The 19,481-nt window shown below is 39.7% G+C and overlaps 1 protein-coding gene across 5 annotated transcripts in view; it reads right to left on the bottom strand.

Annotated features, from left to right (window-relative positions):
• Positions 1-18,924, bottom strand: part of GATB (glutamyl-tRNA amidotransferase subunit B) — an 87,469-nt gene extending 68,545 nt beyond the window's left edge. For 3 of the 5 annotated variants that reach the window (XM_023227563.2, XM_023227574.2, XM_023227592.2), the window contains exons 1-2: positions 18,715-18,923; positions 16,665-16,815 (exon numbers count right to left, since the gene is read on the bottom strand). In XM_023227563.2, the coding sequence (XP_023083331.1) occupies positions 16,665-16,815; positions 18,715-18,890 (327 nt within the window). In that variant the 5' untranslated portion in view covers positions 18,891-18,923. Of the gene's footprint in view, positions 1-16,220; positions 16,302-16,664; positions 16,816-18,714 lie in introns of those variants that run through there. The other 2 variants (XM_023227583.2, XM_023227598.2) reach the window with 2 other exon arrangements.
• Between the last annotated feature and the right edge of the window lie 557 nt (positions 18,925-19,481).

The following is a 19,481-nucleotide window of genomic DNA, read 5'->3' as shown; positions in this document are numbered from 1 at the left end:
TTTCATTTCCATCTGTCTGACTTCTGTGCTGATTTCTCAGTTGGTTCTGACTCAAGACGGGAAGGGAGTATTATTTTACTGACCCACTAAAACGACATAATATCTTCCTAGAAACTCTTTTCTAGTACAGTCGTGCATCACTTAGCAATGGAGATATGTTCTATGAAATGCCTTGTTAGGAAACCTTGCTGTTGTATGAACATCATAAGAGTGTGCTCATACAAACCTAGATGGGATAGCCCACTATGCATCTAGGCTACAGGATATAGCCTATTCTCCTAGGCTACAAACCTGTACAGCATGTTATGTACTGAATACTGTAGGCAACCGTAACACAACAGTAAGCATTTGTGTATCTAAACATATCATCATGTTTTATGCCATGATGACAAGATGGCTATGACATCACCGGGCCATAGGAATTTTTCAGCTCCACGGTAATTTTATGGGACCACTATCATATATGCAGTCTGTTGTTACCAAAATGTCATTATGCAGTACATGATGTACCCATAAAAACCATCTAGCAATCCCCACAGCATCACCAATGATGCCAGAAAGCAGAAGAAACCCAAGAGGGCAGCTGCCATGGCCAGGCATGTACTTCCTTTGAAGGAAGAGCTTTGCCAGGCCTGCTGTAATTTGTTAAGTTCGGGAACTGTCCATGGAAGAAAAATGAAGGGTACCCAGCTGCATGATTTCAGGCTGCGTTTTTATTATAGGCTTCTAGTATAAATCACCAGAACAAAGCCTGTATGAGCTACTCGAATGGCAGAGATAAAAATAGTGTCACAGAACACTGTTAGGTTTTTTTTTGGACTACTACGTATTTATATCACCAAAAGACTCCTAAGCTTTTGTACTCCCAGGCATCTTTGGTAATGTGTTCATACTTTATTTTCTGCACATTCCTACCTCTTTCCAGTACAGGAGTGCCCCCTTATCCATGAGGGATAGGTTCCAAGATCCCTGGGGGACGCCTGAGACCTCAGATGGTAGCAAGTCTGACATAGACTATTTTTTTTCCTATCCATAGGTATGTATGATAAAGTTTAATTTATAAATTATGCACAGCAAGAGATAAACAGTTAAAAAAAAAAAAAAAGAAAATATACTGTAATCAAAGTTATATGAATGTGGTCTCTCTCAAAATACCTTATTCTCCTGTATTGAGGGTAATTGAAACTACAGAAAGTGAAACTACAGATAAGACAGTACTATTGTAATACAGATTTTTGGTTGCAGTAGTGTACAAAATTCATTTTGAATAGTTAATAATTCTAAGTATAACACTATCTTCTCTAATAAGGGCTTATTATTTTGCTCAATATCTCATCCACGTGCATATTTTTGAGGGAAAACAAACCAATAAAAGCATGTGGAAATGGGAGAAAAGCCTTTCCCAAACAATACTGGCAGTTTCTTGCACGGGAATGAATCTGTGGGGAGATGAGCAAGCTGCCGGGAGACTTCCATTACTAGGAAAGGAGCACCAAGTTCCTGAGAAACATTGTTGACTCAGGGAGATGCTCTGCACACCCAGAAGATTCACCCAGGGGGAGGCCAGATAAGGTCCCTCACGTTCGCCAAGGCTGGGGTGGAGAGGAAAGTGAACTCTCAATTTCCTCATTGATTTCTCCCACTAGAGCCAGCTACTCCTGTCAACTCCATCATATTGCTTTTTGTTGTTCTTTAAGAGGAATGAGATGGCATCATCATTTCCACACAAAGGCTAAGGGAGAATCATTTTATTAAGGATGAAGTTTTTTTTGGGAAACTGCTCATCTTTAAAGGCAATAGGTGAGAGAGTGCATCCTTGCACATCTAGCGGGAATTTGGAAAGAGCTCAGTCACCTGATCCGTGTTTGTGATGAGAGGGCAGGTAAGAGGTACTGGGATGTGCACCAATCTTGGCCCTAACTAGTGTGAACTGCAATCCACACAAAAAGACACAGAAGAATTACAATGGGAAGGGAGAGATATCTTAATGGGACAGGGCAAGGGGGCCAGAGAGAAGTTAAAGGTGCTTTCTCTGCCCCATTCTGAGTCACCCATATTCACAGTCTGTTTCATCCCCTCCCTTCTATAAGGTTTCAACCTTAGTAAAGTTTCAGCCCAGATTTTAGATTTTGGTGGGTGGCAGTGGGACGGGGGTACAGGAGTCTGCTCTAAGAACTGATAGTCTGCTCTCAGACAGGCTTGGGGTCAGATGTACTAACTCTGTGGTCCAGAAGCCCCCAAACTAAGAGGTAAATATGGAAAATGGCCCTCGCTTAGACTGGAGCATCAGGCAAAAGCCAATGCAAAAGTGCTTTAAAAAGATGGACTCTCAACAAGATACCACTAATAAAGCCCTGTCAGATATGACTTCATAATAAAAAAAAAATTACAAAATACACCAGAAAATCATCTACTTACAGCCAGAATCAGCAGTCAAGCAAAAAGCATAGCAAGATCACCCAAGAACTTCAGAATGGAATTACTGAACACAGACTGTAAAATAAGTAGCTGTAAAATTATGAAAGAAATAAATAACGGAATATAAGAAAAAGGAACAAGATATTTTCAAAAGATTAGAGAGATTTAAAAGAGAAAAACAATTTCTGTAATTGAAAGATCTAGTGAACTAAAAACCTCAATGGATATGTAAAAGAGCGACTACTATAAAAAAAATTAGTGAACTAGATGTCAGAGTAGAGAAAACTGGCCAGAATGAAGCCTGGAGAAAAGATCCTAAAAGAATTTTCCTGTGACCACTATTTGCATGGTGATATGTACAGCTAAGAGCTGCCCATAGACAGGCCTGCTTTCTTCATGGTGAGTCTGGGGAAATCTAATGCACAGAGCCCTGAATTGGAGGCTAATTAGGTGAGATTTCCCTTATCCGTTTCTTCTTCTGACTCAGCACTCTCGTCTTTGCTCTCTCCCTAGGTTTAGATCTCACACCTAGAGGGCATCATAATACATGGTGCATACAACCATCAACACAGCATCAGTGCTGTGTAGTCAATGCCTCTGTATGTGTATAACCATGTGGACATGCATCTATAAACACAGTACATATACATCTGTTAATGAGATTCATGTTTTTGGATGTATACTCATATATACATATCTGTAAAATAATAGCCACCTACATAAATCTGACTTCCAGCAGCTCCAACTATAGTGGAACAGGTTGGGAGCCAATCACTGAACTGGAAGTGAGAAACTTTGGTTCTAATCTGAATGGAATGTTAAGAAACTGTGTGACCATGGACAAGTCCCAACAGTAGTTCTCTCATCTGTAAATTAAAAGGACTGAACTGAATGATTTTCAGGACCTCTTTCTATTCTAGTGTCACATGGTGATGCTAAATAGCTTTCATAGCATCCATATACTTTATTTTGTAGGATAGGTTTCTACTCAGAGCTTTGTTCTTATTTATATTTACAAATGTGATACTCTGACTTTCTGAACTCATCAGAAATAATCATTGAGAAGTGAAAAATGAGCAAGTAGGGATTCCTAGAGCCAAATATACCGACAGCAGCTTTAAAAATCTAGTGAGGAACAGGTAACTATAAAAGCAGGGAAAAACACTGTACTATGAAACCTCAAAACAATGGCTATCTTTAGCCATTTACTGTAGGATCAAAAAGCTTTACACACTTCAATAGACCTTGAAGGCACCATTATAACACTGAGCAATAACTGATGTTGCTGATAAGCTTGGATAATCAAGGAAAGGTTGTCTTATGTTCAGCCAGGACAAGAGACCCATAAAGAAGTTTAAAAAATAGCTAAAGGGTTTTAGACAGGAAAATCCTTTCATATGGATGCCTCATGTGTGCGTATGTAAGTGTATGCAAGTGTATGCAAATAGGGAAATATTTATTAGGGGTGCTATACACACGTTCTATGCAAGGTACTGTCAAGTGGACCAAGAAAGATGCATGAATTGCTCTTTTAGAAGCTTATAATAAAACACAGAAATCCTTATAAGCAACATACATAAAACATAAAAAGATGTTCACTCAACTGTATGAAACAAATATATATTGATAGAAAGTAGAGGCCAGGCATGGTGGCTCATGCCTATAATCCCAGCACCTTGCGAGGCGGAGGCAGGAGGACTGCTTGAGCTCAGGAGTTAGAGAGTAGCCTGAGTAACATGGTGAGACCCAGTCTCTAAAAAAAATAAAAACAAAAAGAGTGGAAGCATTATTATTAATATGGTTAGGTTTCAGGTGGGGAATATTGCATGCAAAACTGGTAGAGAGATGGGGAAGTGAAAATGGCTGTGAAGAGAGAGGCTTTCAAGAACCCACTGAAAGTTAGAAAAAGATCTATGGCAGGGAAGGAGTCAAATGCTTCCCACAGGGAGGGAGGTGAGATCATGCTGCCTGCTGAACGTGAAAGTCATCAACGTCATGAGTCACTGAATTCATGAGAGACATTCAGTTAACGAAGTTATAAGGCAGGTTTAGACCATCACAAGAGTGAGAGCTGAAAAGAAACCTTCCACATTTGTGGGTATGAGCTCACAGACATATACTTCTTTTAGGGTGACAAGGGTCACTGTACAAAACACCTCATCCCTGTAACACTTCACTCTCAAAAGCATGGAGGATAACTATAGAAGTGATTTGAAGAGTGACTGGCAAAAAGCAAGTCTGAGCATACAATGTAATTATAAATCTTTCAGATTACATTAAAGCAAATCATTGAAATGGAAAGAAATTTCATAGAAAATGGTCACATTTTGTCTTCTTAGTTAAATAACTAAACATCATCTAAGTGTGAATGGACAGAGAGATAAATATAGATCTGATTATAAATGTATGTATTTAAAGACTTCTCCCTAATGATGCTATCTTCAATTTCCGTTTCATTTCTACATTTTGAATTAAAAACAACTTTTATAATTATGTTTAGAATTAAGGGTCAGAAAAGCATTTCAGAAAGCCTGATGCTCCCTAGACTAGTCAAGTGTTTCTAAATCTAGCAGGTTCTTCAAAACAAAAGTTATCACCAATATCTTCTATGTTCAGAGTCAGAATGCTGCAGATTTACCTAGTTTGAATGAAATCTGTCATAAGGAATCTAAAAAATAAATTCCAAAGTACTTTAGAAAAGCATTCACATCACCATTTCTTTAGGGAGGCAAGCCCCCTTCTGCTGCAGTCTGCATACATATGTTCCAGAAGGAATCTCCAGCAGAAAGCACAGCATTCGCATTGTTTGTTAGTTCCCAGCGGGCAGACAACACATCATATTTATTCACATCATATTTCTTCCCCTGTTCATTCCCCTTATTCTGGCTCATAATAGTATGCACTCTTGTGAATAAAAGAAAGTTTTGTAAAATGTGGTAAACAACATTCCTGTTTTCATTCCATAGCTTCCAGGGGCAATTCTAAATACCTTTGATATGGAAAGCCCTGAATGCTTTTTTAGACAGGCTGATCCTGAGAAAAGAGGAGAACGTTCTTGCATACATGTGTGAAAAACAGCTTTTATGGTCTTTTCCCCAGTTCTGGAAACAAGAGGCATTCACAGTTGCTAGGGAGTTCTGTGTTACATACAGATAAGAGTTTTCAGACAAGCAAAACAAGAGCAGAGTTCCTCCTTTCTTATTAATCGAATGTAGTGCAGCCTGATTATCAGGAGTTATCTACTGTGCCACACTGAGCATTCCTACCAGCCAGCTACGGCAGAGCCGATGGTGTCCTCTCCCCTTTCTCCTGCATGGGAACTGACACCAGGAGAGGGCAAGCATTTCTGATCACAAAAAGTGAGTGTGTGTGTGTGTGTGTGTGTGTGTAAACATGGGTTTGCACTTGCATACATTTCAAACAAGCTTGATTCTTTGCTGAAATCTCACCATTACTGGAAATATTATTTGGCCAATTATGAAACAAACAGAATTGTAAATCCCATGACATTTTACCAAACAAATATATTTCTTTCTTATTTTTCTTCCCATTTCACATCCATATACAAAGTATTACCAGTCGAAAAATTGGAATGATATTGTTAAACAGGAAATAACTAACTTTAAGCAAACACCCTAAGATCCTGTCTATAGATCTACAGATGAATAATTCCTTAATCAATTAAGGAAGGCTCTGCACCACAGTAAAGAGATTTCACTAGGTCAAAATAATGAGTGAAGCTGAATCCCTGCTAATAAAAACAAAGAATGCTGTCCTTAGTGTAGCTGTAATCCTGCCTATAAGCAGTGAAATGGGCTGGCTGACCTTTTCATCCTGAAGATTTATGATGGGCTTAAATAAAATTCTAAAACTAAGGGAAAATAAGAAAATAAAAAGATCTTAAAAAAACATTCAGAATAAGGGTCACTAATCAGAATGGGGAGGGGGTTGGTCAAGACAGCAGGTGTGCTCCAGACATGCTGGGGAACAGGGAGATGATGACAGGAGAAAGAAATGAAGTATTCTATTTATACACACATACATTTATATATACATATAAATTTACAAAAACACAGATGTGTACATGCCCAGAGCCAAGCTCAAAGCAAGCAAGAAAATCCCCTGGGGCCACAGAAGTAAAGGTAGTTTAAAGTCATGTGACAACAGGGGTAATGAAGAGAGACAGGATAGCACATTTTCTACTCACTTTCTAACTGTGATAAGGACAGCAACTGCCTGGTAGGGTTGTTATGAGGTTAAAGTAAGTGAATATATACAAAGCACCTAGAACAGCGCCTGCCACATGGTAAGCACTTGGTACATGGCAGTTGATTTTACTACCATTATTATTGTTAACTGGGCTGATGAGACATCGGGTGTCAGTGATTTAAAGCACCTTGGGGGCAGAAGTCAAGGCCATGAGCCCATGTCGTAGGGAGATGGTATGGCTTCCTGCATAAAGCTGTGAGCCAAAAAATTCTAGTCCATTTAGAAAATCTTTTGCCACCAACTGGAGGGGTTGCTATGGAGGAGGCCAGCCGCCTCAGGCCATGGGTGAAAAGGAGTCTTGAGAAATCTGAGCCCTTGACCCTGTTCCTGGCTTGGATGTGTGGAGCTTGATGCTGGCACTATCTAAGCTGTGTGGCAGTTACGGGGCCAAGAAATTAACATAGAAACCAGTTCATTCAATAAAGCCCAAGGGGCCCTGGCAGAGGCCACCAGGAATTCATTCCATAGAGATACCTCCATAGTCCAGGGTACAGTACTTAAGTTAAAAATCACACTGAGCAGCATAAATAAAAACAAATTAACATCTGGACACATCCTGGCTAAAGCTATCAGAGAGACAAAACAGATTACTGACAAGGGATGTAGACTTCTCATCAGCAATCACAGATGCCGGAGGACGACAGAAAAACGTCTTCAAGTGCCAAGGGGAAATAAATGTCAAGTTGGAATTCTATACTATTATTCCAGAGTGAGAGGGAAACAGAAACAGCTGGAGGCACATACAGACTAAGAGAGTTCATCACCCACAGACCCTGAATGCAAGAGCCACCGACACAGGAAGAAAACAGTGCCCAAAAGCAGAGTGAGATGTAAGAAGCAATATCTGCTAGAAAATGAAAAAAATCAGAGGTGTTTCCTCAACCTTTCACAACCAAACCTCAAAACTTCCTCGCACCCGGGGCGGAGGGACACACATTCCCCTCGGGTTATAGTGGGAGAGGGCTCTTTCTCCATGGTTCCGGAGACATTGTCTGCTTTCTCAGGAACCTTATTCTATCAATAATTCCCTCCCCTTTATATCTTTATTCCTTTAAACCTAACTTAAGTTTTTTAAACAAAATATCACAGACATGTATTTTTAAATACCTGATCATGAAAAGCAGCAGTCCCCTGTCCCACCTCTTCCTAGGTCCTGTCCTGTTCCCTGGCAGCAACCACCTTTGGATCTTTGAGCTGTCTTGTCTGGTATTTATCTTCCTATTTTTAAATAATATGCCTGTGCCAGGGGACCTTTGGAAAATCCATCAGCTGTTGGCCAAGGCTCCTGGCCATTTGCCATGTGACAATCCTTCCTTAATCTGGAAAAAAGACAGACTTGATAAACTGTCACAATGACACAGTGTACTTAAGAACATGGACTCCCAAGACTTAGCCCATTCCATTTCTAAGAGATAACTGATGTAAGTTACAAGGTAAGAGAATAACAATATGAGACATTTTGCAATATTTTTATATCTTACTTTATCTCAAGAATTTACCCAAGCTTGCTACATTATACATTTTTTATTTTCTTTTCTTTTAAAACAGGGTCTCACTCTGTCACCCAGGCTGGAGTGCCGTGGTACACTTCCCAAGCTCAAGTGATCCTCTCGCCTCAACCCCACAAGTGGCGGACTACAGGCATACCCTACCACGCCTGGCTAATTTTTGTATTTTTTTTTTTTTTTTAATTTTGTAGAGACAGGGTTTCACCATGTTGCCCAGGCTGGTCTCCAACTCCTGGGCTCAAGCCATCCATCCACCTCAGCCTTCCAAAGTGCTGGGATTATAGGCATGAGCCACTGTGCCCAGTTGCTAAATTATATTTCTATCCAAAAGTAAAATATACCCACTCCGTAAAAACCCTACCATGGTAAGTTGGGTAATATACAAGTCCATAAAGTCAGGCAGAAAAAAGGATGGTAGGTCATGTCTCCCCCAGGGAAGCAGACAGACCCATCACATGCATGAGCTTGAGTATGGATGGATCTAGAATGTGCGTAAGTCTATTTCTCCTAAAACCAGGGTAAGGGTAAGAGTTGTGAGAACAGGGGTGTGGTACAGGCTTCATTATTTGCACTTTGAGAACAAAAAACAAACAAACAAAAAACTTCACCAGCAGAAGGCTGAGATACCAGTACTGGTAATGTTTGATTAGTACCTAACGCTATCTTGTATATAAAATAAAAATAAATCTTGTTTTTAAAAATGCTTTTGACTACTGATCTGTCTCTTGGGAGCTCCAAATCATTTACCCATCACCTAATTAAAAAACAAAACAAAACACAGTAACAATCCCATATCCCACCTCACCGCCAAAGAAAAACACAACAAAATGAAACCCATCTACTAGCTTAAGGCCTGAAAAGGAGAAAGAGGCCTCCAATCAGTGGCCAAAAATGTTCTACAGCCTATACTTAGGTTACTTTTTTCTTGCTTTACCAATTTAGAACATGACTTCCAATTATGGTAGGTAAGAATTTAGTTCTTTTCTTTCCCAATATCCAAGTTATATCACAGTTTTTACTATATCGGTAGCTGGTGTTTCTATTATTATTTAAATGTTTCTCTCCTAAGCTAATAAAATACTATGATTACATTTCCTTTCTTGAACATTTTGTTCTTCCTAGAAAGACTTGCTAAGTCCTTCATTTTTTTCATGTGCTTCAATTTTTTTTTTTTTTTTTTTTTTTTTTTTGAGACGGAGTCTCGCTCTGTCGCCCAGGCTGGAGTGCAGTGGCCGGATCTCAGCTCACTGCAAGCTCCGCCCCCCGGGTTTACGCCATTCTCCTGCCTCAGCCTCCCAAGTAGCTGGGACTACAGGCGCCCGCCACCTCGTCCAGCTAGTTTTTTGTATTTTTTAATAGAGACGGGGTTTCACCGTATTAGCCAGGATGGTCTCGATCTCCTGACCTTGTGATCCGCCCGTCTCGGCCTCCCAAAGTGCTGGGATTACAGGCTTGAGCCACCACGCCCAGCCATCTGCTTCATTTTTTATGTACCTATTGCTCATTCCTCTAAAGGCTAGATTATATGGAAACCTTTTTTCCACACAAATCAGATACCTGCTAATTCCCTACTCTCATTTTTTTCCTGGAATTCTTTATTCTGGAGCCACCTTCCTCCTCTGCCAACAGGTCTCATGGTAGAGCTGGCAACCTGAAACTTCTCTACTATTCTAGCAGGTTCCTGGGATAATGAAAGGCAAACTTTTTGAGAATCTATCTGAAAATATCATTCTTCTACTGTCATACCTGACTGACACTGTTGGGTACAAAATTCTAGGTTAGAATGATAATATTTTTCCCCTAAGAATGTTTAAGGCACAGTTCCATTCTCTTACAGGTGTAAGTGCTGCTGTTGAGAAGTCTAATGTCTGACTCCCAATCCTTTGTATGTGGACCTGATTGTATTTTTCTTCTCTGTAAGCTTTAGGACCTTAACTTTATTCCCAATGTTAATAAATTTCTTGACATGCCTTCATGTGAGACTATTTTTATTCTTCATGCTGGGTAGTTGGCAGGCCCTTTCCATTTAGAGATATATGCTCTTCAGTTCTGGGAAATTAATCCATGTGAATCCATGTGTTTTGTTTGACAGTTTCCTCAAGTCTGTTTTCTATTTTTTCACGAGTCTCTTATTAATCAGATGCTGAACTTCCTGGACTGATTCTCTAATTTGCTTATTTTTTTCTTCTATTGTCCAATGTACTGCACATTGGTTTTGATTTCTGGAAGATTTTCTTGACATTATTTTCTAACTTTCCTAGGGGAAGGAGAGGGACCATAAATTTAATTTCTAAGAGCTCGTTTTTATCCTGTTTGTTCATTTTTTAAAAGTAATACTGTGTTCCTGTTTCAAAGATGCAGCTACCTTCCCTTATCTCTCTGAGGACATTTATAAAAGCTATTAATTGTTTAAGTATTCTTTTACCCTGTGCATTATTTACAGCCTCCTATTTCCTTTAGCTTTCTTTTTTATTTTGGGCTTTGTCTATCACACTGGAGAATCTCCTCAAGTGTCTGGTGATTTTTGGCTCTCAATCTATATTTTAAAGTAAGATACTAAAATGCCAATTAAAAGTCCCATGTAAATGCCCGGGGCTTGTTTGTCAGTGGTCTTCACTCTAAAGCAATCAGGTGGCCAGACAGATTTTTTAAAATTGAGAGACCTCTCACCATGTCAATATCTCATGTTCTTCCCATTACGGTCACACAATCTTCAAAGAAACTCCTGCAGATTCTTGCTTGCAGGAGGAGGGGAAGAAGAGAGATGGACACACCAGGCCACCTGAGTTCCCACACTGGGGCAGGAAAAGAACTAGGCAGGTCCTGGAGTTCGCTACAGATGCTGTCTGACACTGCCTTTCACTCTGACTGGTGGCCTCAGGGAAAGTGTGTCATGAGTTGAATTTCTCCAAAGACTATAAATTCCGGTGGGGGTAGGGCAGCTGCCCAGGGTCAGGTAGAGAAGCTCAGATCTCACTGCTCTGTACTCAGACTCTGACTAACCCCTTTGTTTTCACCTCAGTCAGCCTTCCACAATACTTGGCGCCCCCACATCCTGAGCGTTTTTAAGGTTGTGTAGGACACATCATCTCAGGTCTCGCTAGTGTCTCTTCCTGCGGGCGCTTAGGTCACAGTGCATCCTGCTCTGCAAAGTGAGGCCCTCCTCCACCTACCCTCTCTCTCTCACACACTCTTGACTCCTCTCCCATTCTTTTGTAGGCTTATCACATTTGCATTCTTTCACTATCATTTCAGTGGGGTTTCTTTGGGTTACAGAGAGGATGGATTAAAATGCATGTGTTCAGTTGGCCATATTAATCAAAAGCCTCTCCTGTCTTTCACTACCCCTTCTTGACTGGCTCCTTCTCATCAGCATTTTTAAAAAATTTTGTTTTACTGCAGTAAGAACACTTAACATGCGATCTATCCTCTTAAACACATTTTAAGTGTACATTATCATAGACTATGTAACTCATCAGCATTTAAACATTCCCAAGTCTCTCCAATATTAAGAAAGACATGACTAATAAATGTTTGCTCTTGACTCCATGTCTCCTCTCACTTGCTGCACTGTTGTCCTTCATAGTAAAACTTTTTGAAACACTTGCCCACACTCTCTTCTTCCTCCATGCCCTGACATTTCTCAATCCGCTGCCACCTACCTTCTGTTTCCATCACCCCACTCAAAGGCTTCTTGCAAAGGATACCCTTCTTAATAAATCCAATGGGCACTTCCTAGTCCTTACTTTACTTGACCTCTCAGTAGCACCGAACGTTCTTGTACTCCCTCCTCCTCAAAACACTCACTTCCTTGGAGTTTCTGGCCCTGTACTCTCCTTATGTCTTCTTATCTCTTTGTAAATGGGATCCACACCCCTTATCAGGGCTTATACGGTACAGGCTATGCTTCCTGCTCTAGCCTCACCTCTTGCAATGCCCATATTCAAGTTCTATGCTACAACACATGGAAAATGTTTCAGTTTCTAGAGCAAGCCAGGTTGTTTTTCTTCTGGTCTTTGTACATCCTATTCACTTTTTACTTGGCCAGTTTCATCAATTCCTTGTATCTGTGTTGAATACTCTTCCTATGTGCTCTTCAAGCACCTTGTATTTCCATGACTAACACGTTTAGTAGAAGGTACTGCAACTGCCTGCTTGCTTGTTCATGCTCCATGTGGGCAACACCCATATCTATCTACTACCAAATTCAAAACTGTGTCACTAGAGCTACACAAAGGCTAGCATAACATAGGCATCCAATATATGCCAGCTGAGTGAATGAAGACACAACCGACAGAGAAGAATGAAATGTCTACAGAAAGACTACACATTATCACAACTGTTTTAAGTAACAATCCTAATTTTTTACTAAATCAAGTGCCAATACCATGTTGGACCAAAGAAACACTCCAAATAATTACAGATGGAAAAAAAGCTCATAAGCCTTCTTTTTTGCAATCAAAGTAATTATTTATAATTCAGAAATAATTTTATCCAATATACTAGTTTTTATTGGTTTTTATTATTTACTTAATTCTCTATACATCTCTGAGGTGATGAGAACCCCAGGTTAGTTTTTGTTGGCAGATCACTTAACTAGTGAAATCAAGGTTAAGTGACCAATTGTTATGTATAGCGTTTACTTTTGCTCTCACTGGCAACATAACTGTGCACAATAACTCAGGAGAACCTTTGTAAAGATAAAAGCCACCAATCATTATGGGTATACTAGTAGGTAAGATTTACCTTACCTATTATTAAGAGTTTTTAAATTAATTGCTTGTTATTACCTGTTAATTATCTGTTAATTAATAAGAGCACTTATTACATGCATTTACTGTCTTAAGTGTTTTAAAGGTACTGATTCATTTAATTCTCACACAAATCCAATGAGTCAATTATTCCCATTTTATAAGAAACTGATGCAAAGAAGATTAAGTAATCTACATGAAAATTCTATTCATCTCACTAGAATTTTTATCTTTAGCATTTTCCTGTGCCACTAAAAGTCTATTATAAACATTATCAGTGGCTTCATAATGTTGCACTATACTGATGTATTATAATTTATTCAAGGATTCTCCCATCACTGAGAAATTGTGGTTACTTCCAATTTTCTACCTTTAAAAATAGATCTGCTATAGACATCTCTGTATATAAGTCTCTGCCCACATGTTTATTTTCCAAGGACAGATTCCTAAAAGAATTACTAGGTCAATAAATATATGTTGGGTGAATAAAGCAGTCAAATTGCCATCAATTTTGCCTAATTAGCTGTTTTCTCTTGCTTTTATGCCTACAAAGTTTCTCCCCAACCCATGGACAAATATTCTCCTAGATTTTTTTGGATTTAATTTGACATTTAACTTACATTATATATATATGAACTTTGTTTTGATGTATGAAATGAGCGATATTTTTTCTCCAAATAGCTAACCAATTCCAAAACCATCAGTTGAATACCTTATCCTCTTCCCACTGATTTTTGCTTCTTCGTATATATATTTTCCCTTTTTGGTTTATTATTTCGTCAGGAGGCAGTGAAACTTTGGGGAGAAAAGATAACAGGCTTAATACTGTAACTGCTGAATTTAAGATGTTTATGAATCATTCAGATGGAAATGTATAGTAGGACACAATAGATACAGGTTTCTTGCCTAAAAGAGAGAGGGGAGGTTTATTTGAGGATAAAAAGATTACACAGGGGAACACAGGTAACAGAAGAACTGAGAGCCAAAGAAGAGGGCATGGGAAACCAACATTTCAGGGCTAAGTGGCAGAACACAGCCATGTGAGAAGGCACAATCAGCCAGGTAGAGGACAGGGAAGAAGCAGGAAAGAAGGGAGCAATATAAGCCCTGGGCAGAAAGAGTTTCAAGCATCATCATGAATCACACTTATACTTTTGGTTTACCTGATCAAAACAGTAACATAATGTTCTACTAAAATCCTCAGAAGCACAAACATATTCTCAAATTACTGGTTTGTTATAAATGGAGTGCTAAGCAGAGTCTGGCTATTAGAGCATCTTTATACATCTCCATAGGGCTTAGGGAAGGACAACTGTCTAAAGGTTTTAGTATATTTTAAATCTATTTAGAGGTAAATAAAAAGATTTTGAAACGTTTTGAGTGACAATGCTTAATTCTGGGAGTTTAGGCATAATGTTGCTCACGTACTAAATGAGGTCCCTTAAAGGCAGAAACATTTCTGAACAAGAGGCAGATCTGCTCTGTCTACAGAATAACTATTTAGGCTACTTAAACCATAAGCATTGTAGGCTCTGAAGAGGAAAACAAATCCTAGCTCATGCAAAACTGTATTTCCAGACTTTGTCTGCCATTTAATTAATGTAAGCCAAGCTCTCAACACTCAAATGTCTCAAACACCTTTACTGTGTTACTGATATGCTTACCAGTGAACAAGCACCTTCTTTTTCGGTGCATGACAAGTTTTACAAAGCAATTAAAATGTTGGCATTTTAATTATTTTGAATTTTTCTAATTTGGTCTAATTTTTGACCAAATTTAGGTACAACTGGAGAGTCTATTTACAGAAAACATGCTTATCTGCAAATGGATCTGTTTCTAAAGTGAACTATAATAAGTATGGCTTGATAGCCATCACACTCACAGCTGGAGAAACCTAGGAGCAACTCAGAGCTTATGCCTAATCGCTTGATAAGTAACTACCACATGGGGAAAAAATGTTTTGAATCTGGGAGGGAAAATGTAGAGGTGTTATGACAACTTGCCTTCCATTTTACTTGTCTAAATATTACTGTATTTCTACTATATCTGAATCTCTGCCCAAAAAATATGTCACATATTTATAACCAAAAAAAATCACCCTTCTCAAACAAACAAAAAATCTTTCTGTAGATAGATCTCTAAGTCAGAGAAAGAGGGCGCATCTCCACATCTATCTTCTCCCAAAGGGACCCAGCAGCACATCAAAGGTGTTCTTTGATATGGTCTGCAGGGATGGGAGTTTTCCATGACAGAAAATGTGAGTAAAAGTTCCAAGACAAAGATACTGCCCCAATACAACCAAAGCTGAGTGAGGCAGGCACACTGGAGGCACTGCCCAGAATCTTCCACTTCGGTCAGTGACTGAGAAAAGTACACCTCTGCCTCTGCAAGCCTGCCAGTGCTCAGTTCAACCAGCTTCCAGTCTTTTGTTTGTTTGTTTGTTTTTTGAGAGTCTCACTCTGTCGCCCAGGCTGGAGTGCAGTGGCGTGATCTCGGCTCACTGCAAGCTCTGCCTCCTGGGTTCACATCATTCTCCTGGCTCAGCCTCCCAAGAAGCTGGGACCACAGGAGCCCACCACCGTGCCCCGCTAATTTTTTGTAGTTTTACTACAGACAGGGTTTCACCGTGTTAGCCAGGATGGTCTCGATCTCCTTACCTTGTGATCCGCCCGCCTCGGCCTCCCAAAGTGCTGGGATTACAGGCGTGAGCTACCATGCCTGGCCTCAACCAGCTTCCACTCTTATTTAAATGTTTGAGAGCATGGAATTCACCCATGACAATGTCTGCCCCTCCCCACCTTTGTCACCACCATGGATACACATTACCTCCAAAGATGGCAGGAAACCCCAAACACAGTTGATATTATAGGTCCTGGACAGACCATATGGTATTTATTGGCTAAAACATTTACACTGTTCCCTTCATACTTTTCTTAAAAATCCAATCAATTATCTAAAAATATATGCAAAAAGTCTTGCTGATGGGTATACCGGGCCCAGTCATTCCATAGGATCAAGTAAAAATGAGTGGTTAAGTGAGTACAATAGTTAACTCACTGCATATTACGGCTGTTTTCTACATTATTGAGTGTTTCTTAATTTGCAACAACCACAATCATTACTGGCCTTACACTAAAATCATGTGAAATATGCTGCTTCCTTTGAGTTGACTCCTCCTCCTCCCTCATTTATCTGCCTAAATTCTACTGGGCTTCTCAAATAGCTCAGGCCACCACCTCTTTAGTAACACTTCCATAACCAAAGGTACCCTTACCTCAATTTCTCCCAATAATCCTTTCATTTACTGAATTAGTTGTCCGTTCTCTGGGTTTCAAAACCATCCTCTGCATATTACCTTCAAAGAAGGAATCACAGTGTCCTCTATTTGTTTATAAGACACATCTCCCCTACTAGTTTTTGAATTCCTTAAAGGCAAGGCTCATCTTTATGACCCAGCTCATAGCACAGTATCTGGTATTAGTAGGCATGCTAAAATGTTTGTGAAGTGATGAATACGTGTATGAATATGTTTAGACTTAGAAACAGCATCACAGAGATGGGTCTTTAGAAAACATTTAATACATCCCACTTCACCCAAAATTCCCTAAAGAAGTATTTCCAAAGAGTTGTGTTATTATTAAAATAAGAAAATAATTTTCCATGTTCAATATAAAATAAACATTTTTCTAATGAAAATAGGATTAAATAAAAATCTTACCGGCAAAGTTCCAGGTAGAGATGCATCAAAAAAAGAAACCAAAGAATTTGGAGGTGCTGAAAAGCGAACTTGAGATCCAGAGAAGAGTTTAGAGTTGGAGGAAATCTGGGCATGAATTTCCAAACCTACCACAGCAGCCCATTTGTGTTCACTAAGAAGAAAGAGATAATGGTTAAGATGTAATTATCTTTGTCACCATGAATAAATTTCTGTAAGTCTAAACCACAAATGTTAATTTCCTATATGTGTTTTAAACGTATTACAATGTTATATCCTCACATTAAAAATGTCATATTTTATCAGTGACTAAATAAAAAACAATTCAGAATAAGCGCCTACACTGAGATTGGCAAACTAAAATTCATTTACAACATGGCATCAGGAGGCTGATGATATAAACATGAAGGCAATAGAGAAAGGAACAATTTGGTGTCTTAAAACAATTAAGAAATGGGTATCAGGTGACAACTGCTTGGCTAACTTCAGTGAAAAGCAGCACTTAACAAATTAACTGTACCTTATCAAGTAATCACTCAGTAAATGAAGAAAGCTGATCTTTCCCACATTATTTAGAATGAACATAAATGGTAAGATTCTACTACTAGAGAAATAATGATAAAGAGTTCCACATTTCTTATTTAAAAAGGAAATTCGCAACCATGTTTTGAATTCATTTCACAAAAATGGCTTGCAAGTATAATAACCAGAGAGACACAGATATAATAAATCACCACTAAATGATACTCTTGAAAAAATTTTGCTAAACCCCATCACATTAAACCATCTGATGTGGCATATTTTTGGTCCCCCAAATCACTTGCAATTCCTGAGACCTAATTTCAGGTTACTTTGTTCATGCTTATTTGCTATGAAATCTGAGAAGCTACTAGATGCTATAATAATCTCTCTTATCTGGCCAGTCCTACTCTGTTGAGTCTGTACATAGGCCTCTCCAGGTCCTTATAAATGTGCTTATTCCCTATGAAATCCATGTATGTTCCTATCCTGCTCTTCTCCCAAGCAATTTTGTGTGTGTGTATATATATATACAGATTTTACATCATTTTGTTTTGTTTCAATCATTCCAACACACAAAGGTCTATATCTGAAGTACTGTAAGAATAAGTCCTTTTTTTTAAAGTTTGGAAACACAGCCCATAAGGGAGGTGAATTAAAGTAAGAACTCATTAGAAATTCTGCATGCAGTAAAGCATCATTCAAAGTATTTCTGCAGTTCCATTACATGAGAGAAAAAATGTTCTTTCCATTCACAGGGAAACAATCTAATTCACGAAAAGAATACAAAACTGAATACTTCTTTCTGGACAATTTCCCTCTGTTCCTCCAACTGAAAGTAAAAATAATGCCAACAAGTCTCAAAGAATAAACAAAATATTAGAAACTTGCCATATGTTTCTGTGTTTAAAGAGAAACTATTTAATTCTTACATAATGAAGCATAAACAGCTGTTCAGGGGATATCTGGCCAAATAAGCAAAACTCTCTATATAACCCGAGGGAGTATCTCTTCTTTTCGCTGCGTCCTCCTAGGTCTAGACACACATACTCAACATAAAACGCCTGCACAGCTAGCTAGTGTTTTCTGACTAATGACAATAACCCACCACTACCCAGAGCTTGTAGGTAAAGGCTCCCTTTCTCCCTTTAGAACACTGCCGGCCCATACTGGCGCTAAATAAAATCAGCTAAATATGATCCCGCTTCTCGTGTCACCGTCCCCACTGCTAGTGCTATTAGTAAGATGACCGAATCCACTCTTCTGTCTGTGCAGCGTTCAAGAAAATACTTGCTATTTTACACTAGCGAATTCCCCAACTACGTCTATTTGAAAATAGTGGTTTATATATGGGGGCAGAGCTGATAGAGGGCCTGTTTTGTGCTTTTATTTAGGTTTCGGGGCTCCAGGTTATAATTCAACGCCCTCCCGTCAGCCAAAACGTCTAGAAGCTGGCCTGTAATTGCCATCCTTTCCCCAGTCCTGCAGTTCCACCTTACAGTTAGGGGGGCAGAAATGGTATGAAACAGAATACCCTTTCCTCGGCTTCTGGGTAGTGTAGAGGGGCTGCTGAGCCACTGAGCTCTGTTCCCTAATCCGGTTGGATGTGGACCCAGTCGGAGCCCCTCTTCGGTGGCAAGAACCGCCGTCAACCCGGGCGAAAGTCCAACGTCTTCCACGGCCGACCCAGCGCAGCATGGGCGCCGCCATTGTAACGACAGGGTCTTGGTCAGGTGACTCAGCCACACTGTGCCGCGAGGCTTCCTGGGAAGCGTAGTTCTAGAAATGTATTAAAAACGCTGTAGGCTCGGACCGGAAGACTACTACTCCCGGCGAGCGTGGTGATTCGAAGCCTGCCGGAACCCGGCAGAGAGGGGAGGGAAAGAGAAATAGACGAGAGGGTGGGAGGGTTTCAGGGTGGGGAGGTGTGACTCCTCCTAGCGGGGAGTTGGAGAGGCTTGTGGCTCTGAGCATGTGTATGAGTTCGACTGTCAGCACTTGGTGCTTGGTGCTAAGAAGCGTTGCCGGGATTTTATAACCCAGTTAACCTTGCAAGGGGAAGTAAATGACTGTGACATCTCAGCAAAGACTTCCTGAGCAAACCTACTCCGTTATATTCTATGTCTCCTCTTCTACTTTGCTCAGCAATTTGTGTGTTAATGCAACAAATACTTATTTGCATGCCTACCGTAATGCCAGGCTCAGTTCTTAGGCACTGTAGTTACTGCAGAGATCAAGACAGTTAAGGCCCGCATGTTAATGGAGCTTACATTCTAAAAAAGGGAGACATACAGAAGTTAA

The sequence above is a fragment of the Piliocolobus tephrosceles genome, chromosome 3, assembly GCF_002776525.5.
Source record: "Piliocolobus tephrosceles isolate RC106 chromosome 3, ASM277652v3, whole genome shotgun sequence".
In the NCBI taxonomy this organism is placed as follows: domain Eukaryota; kingdom Metazoa; phylum Chordata; class Mammalia; order Primates; family Cercopithecidae; genus Piliocolobus; species Piliocolobus tephrosceles.
This window is presented reverse-complemented; position numbering and strand designations above follow the sequence as displayed.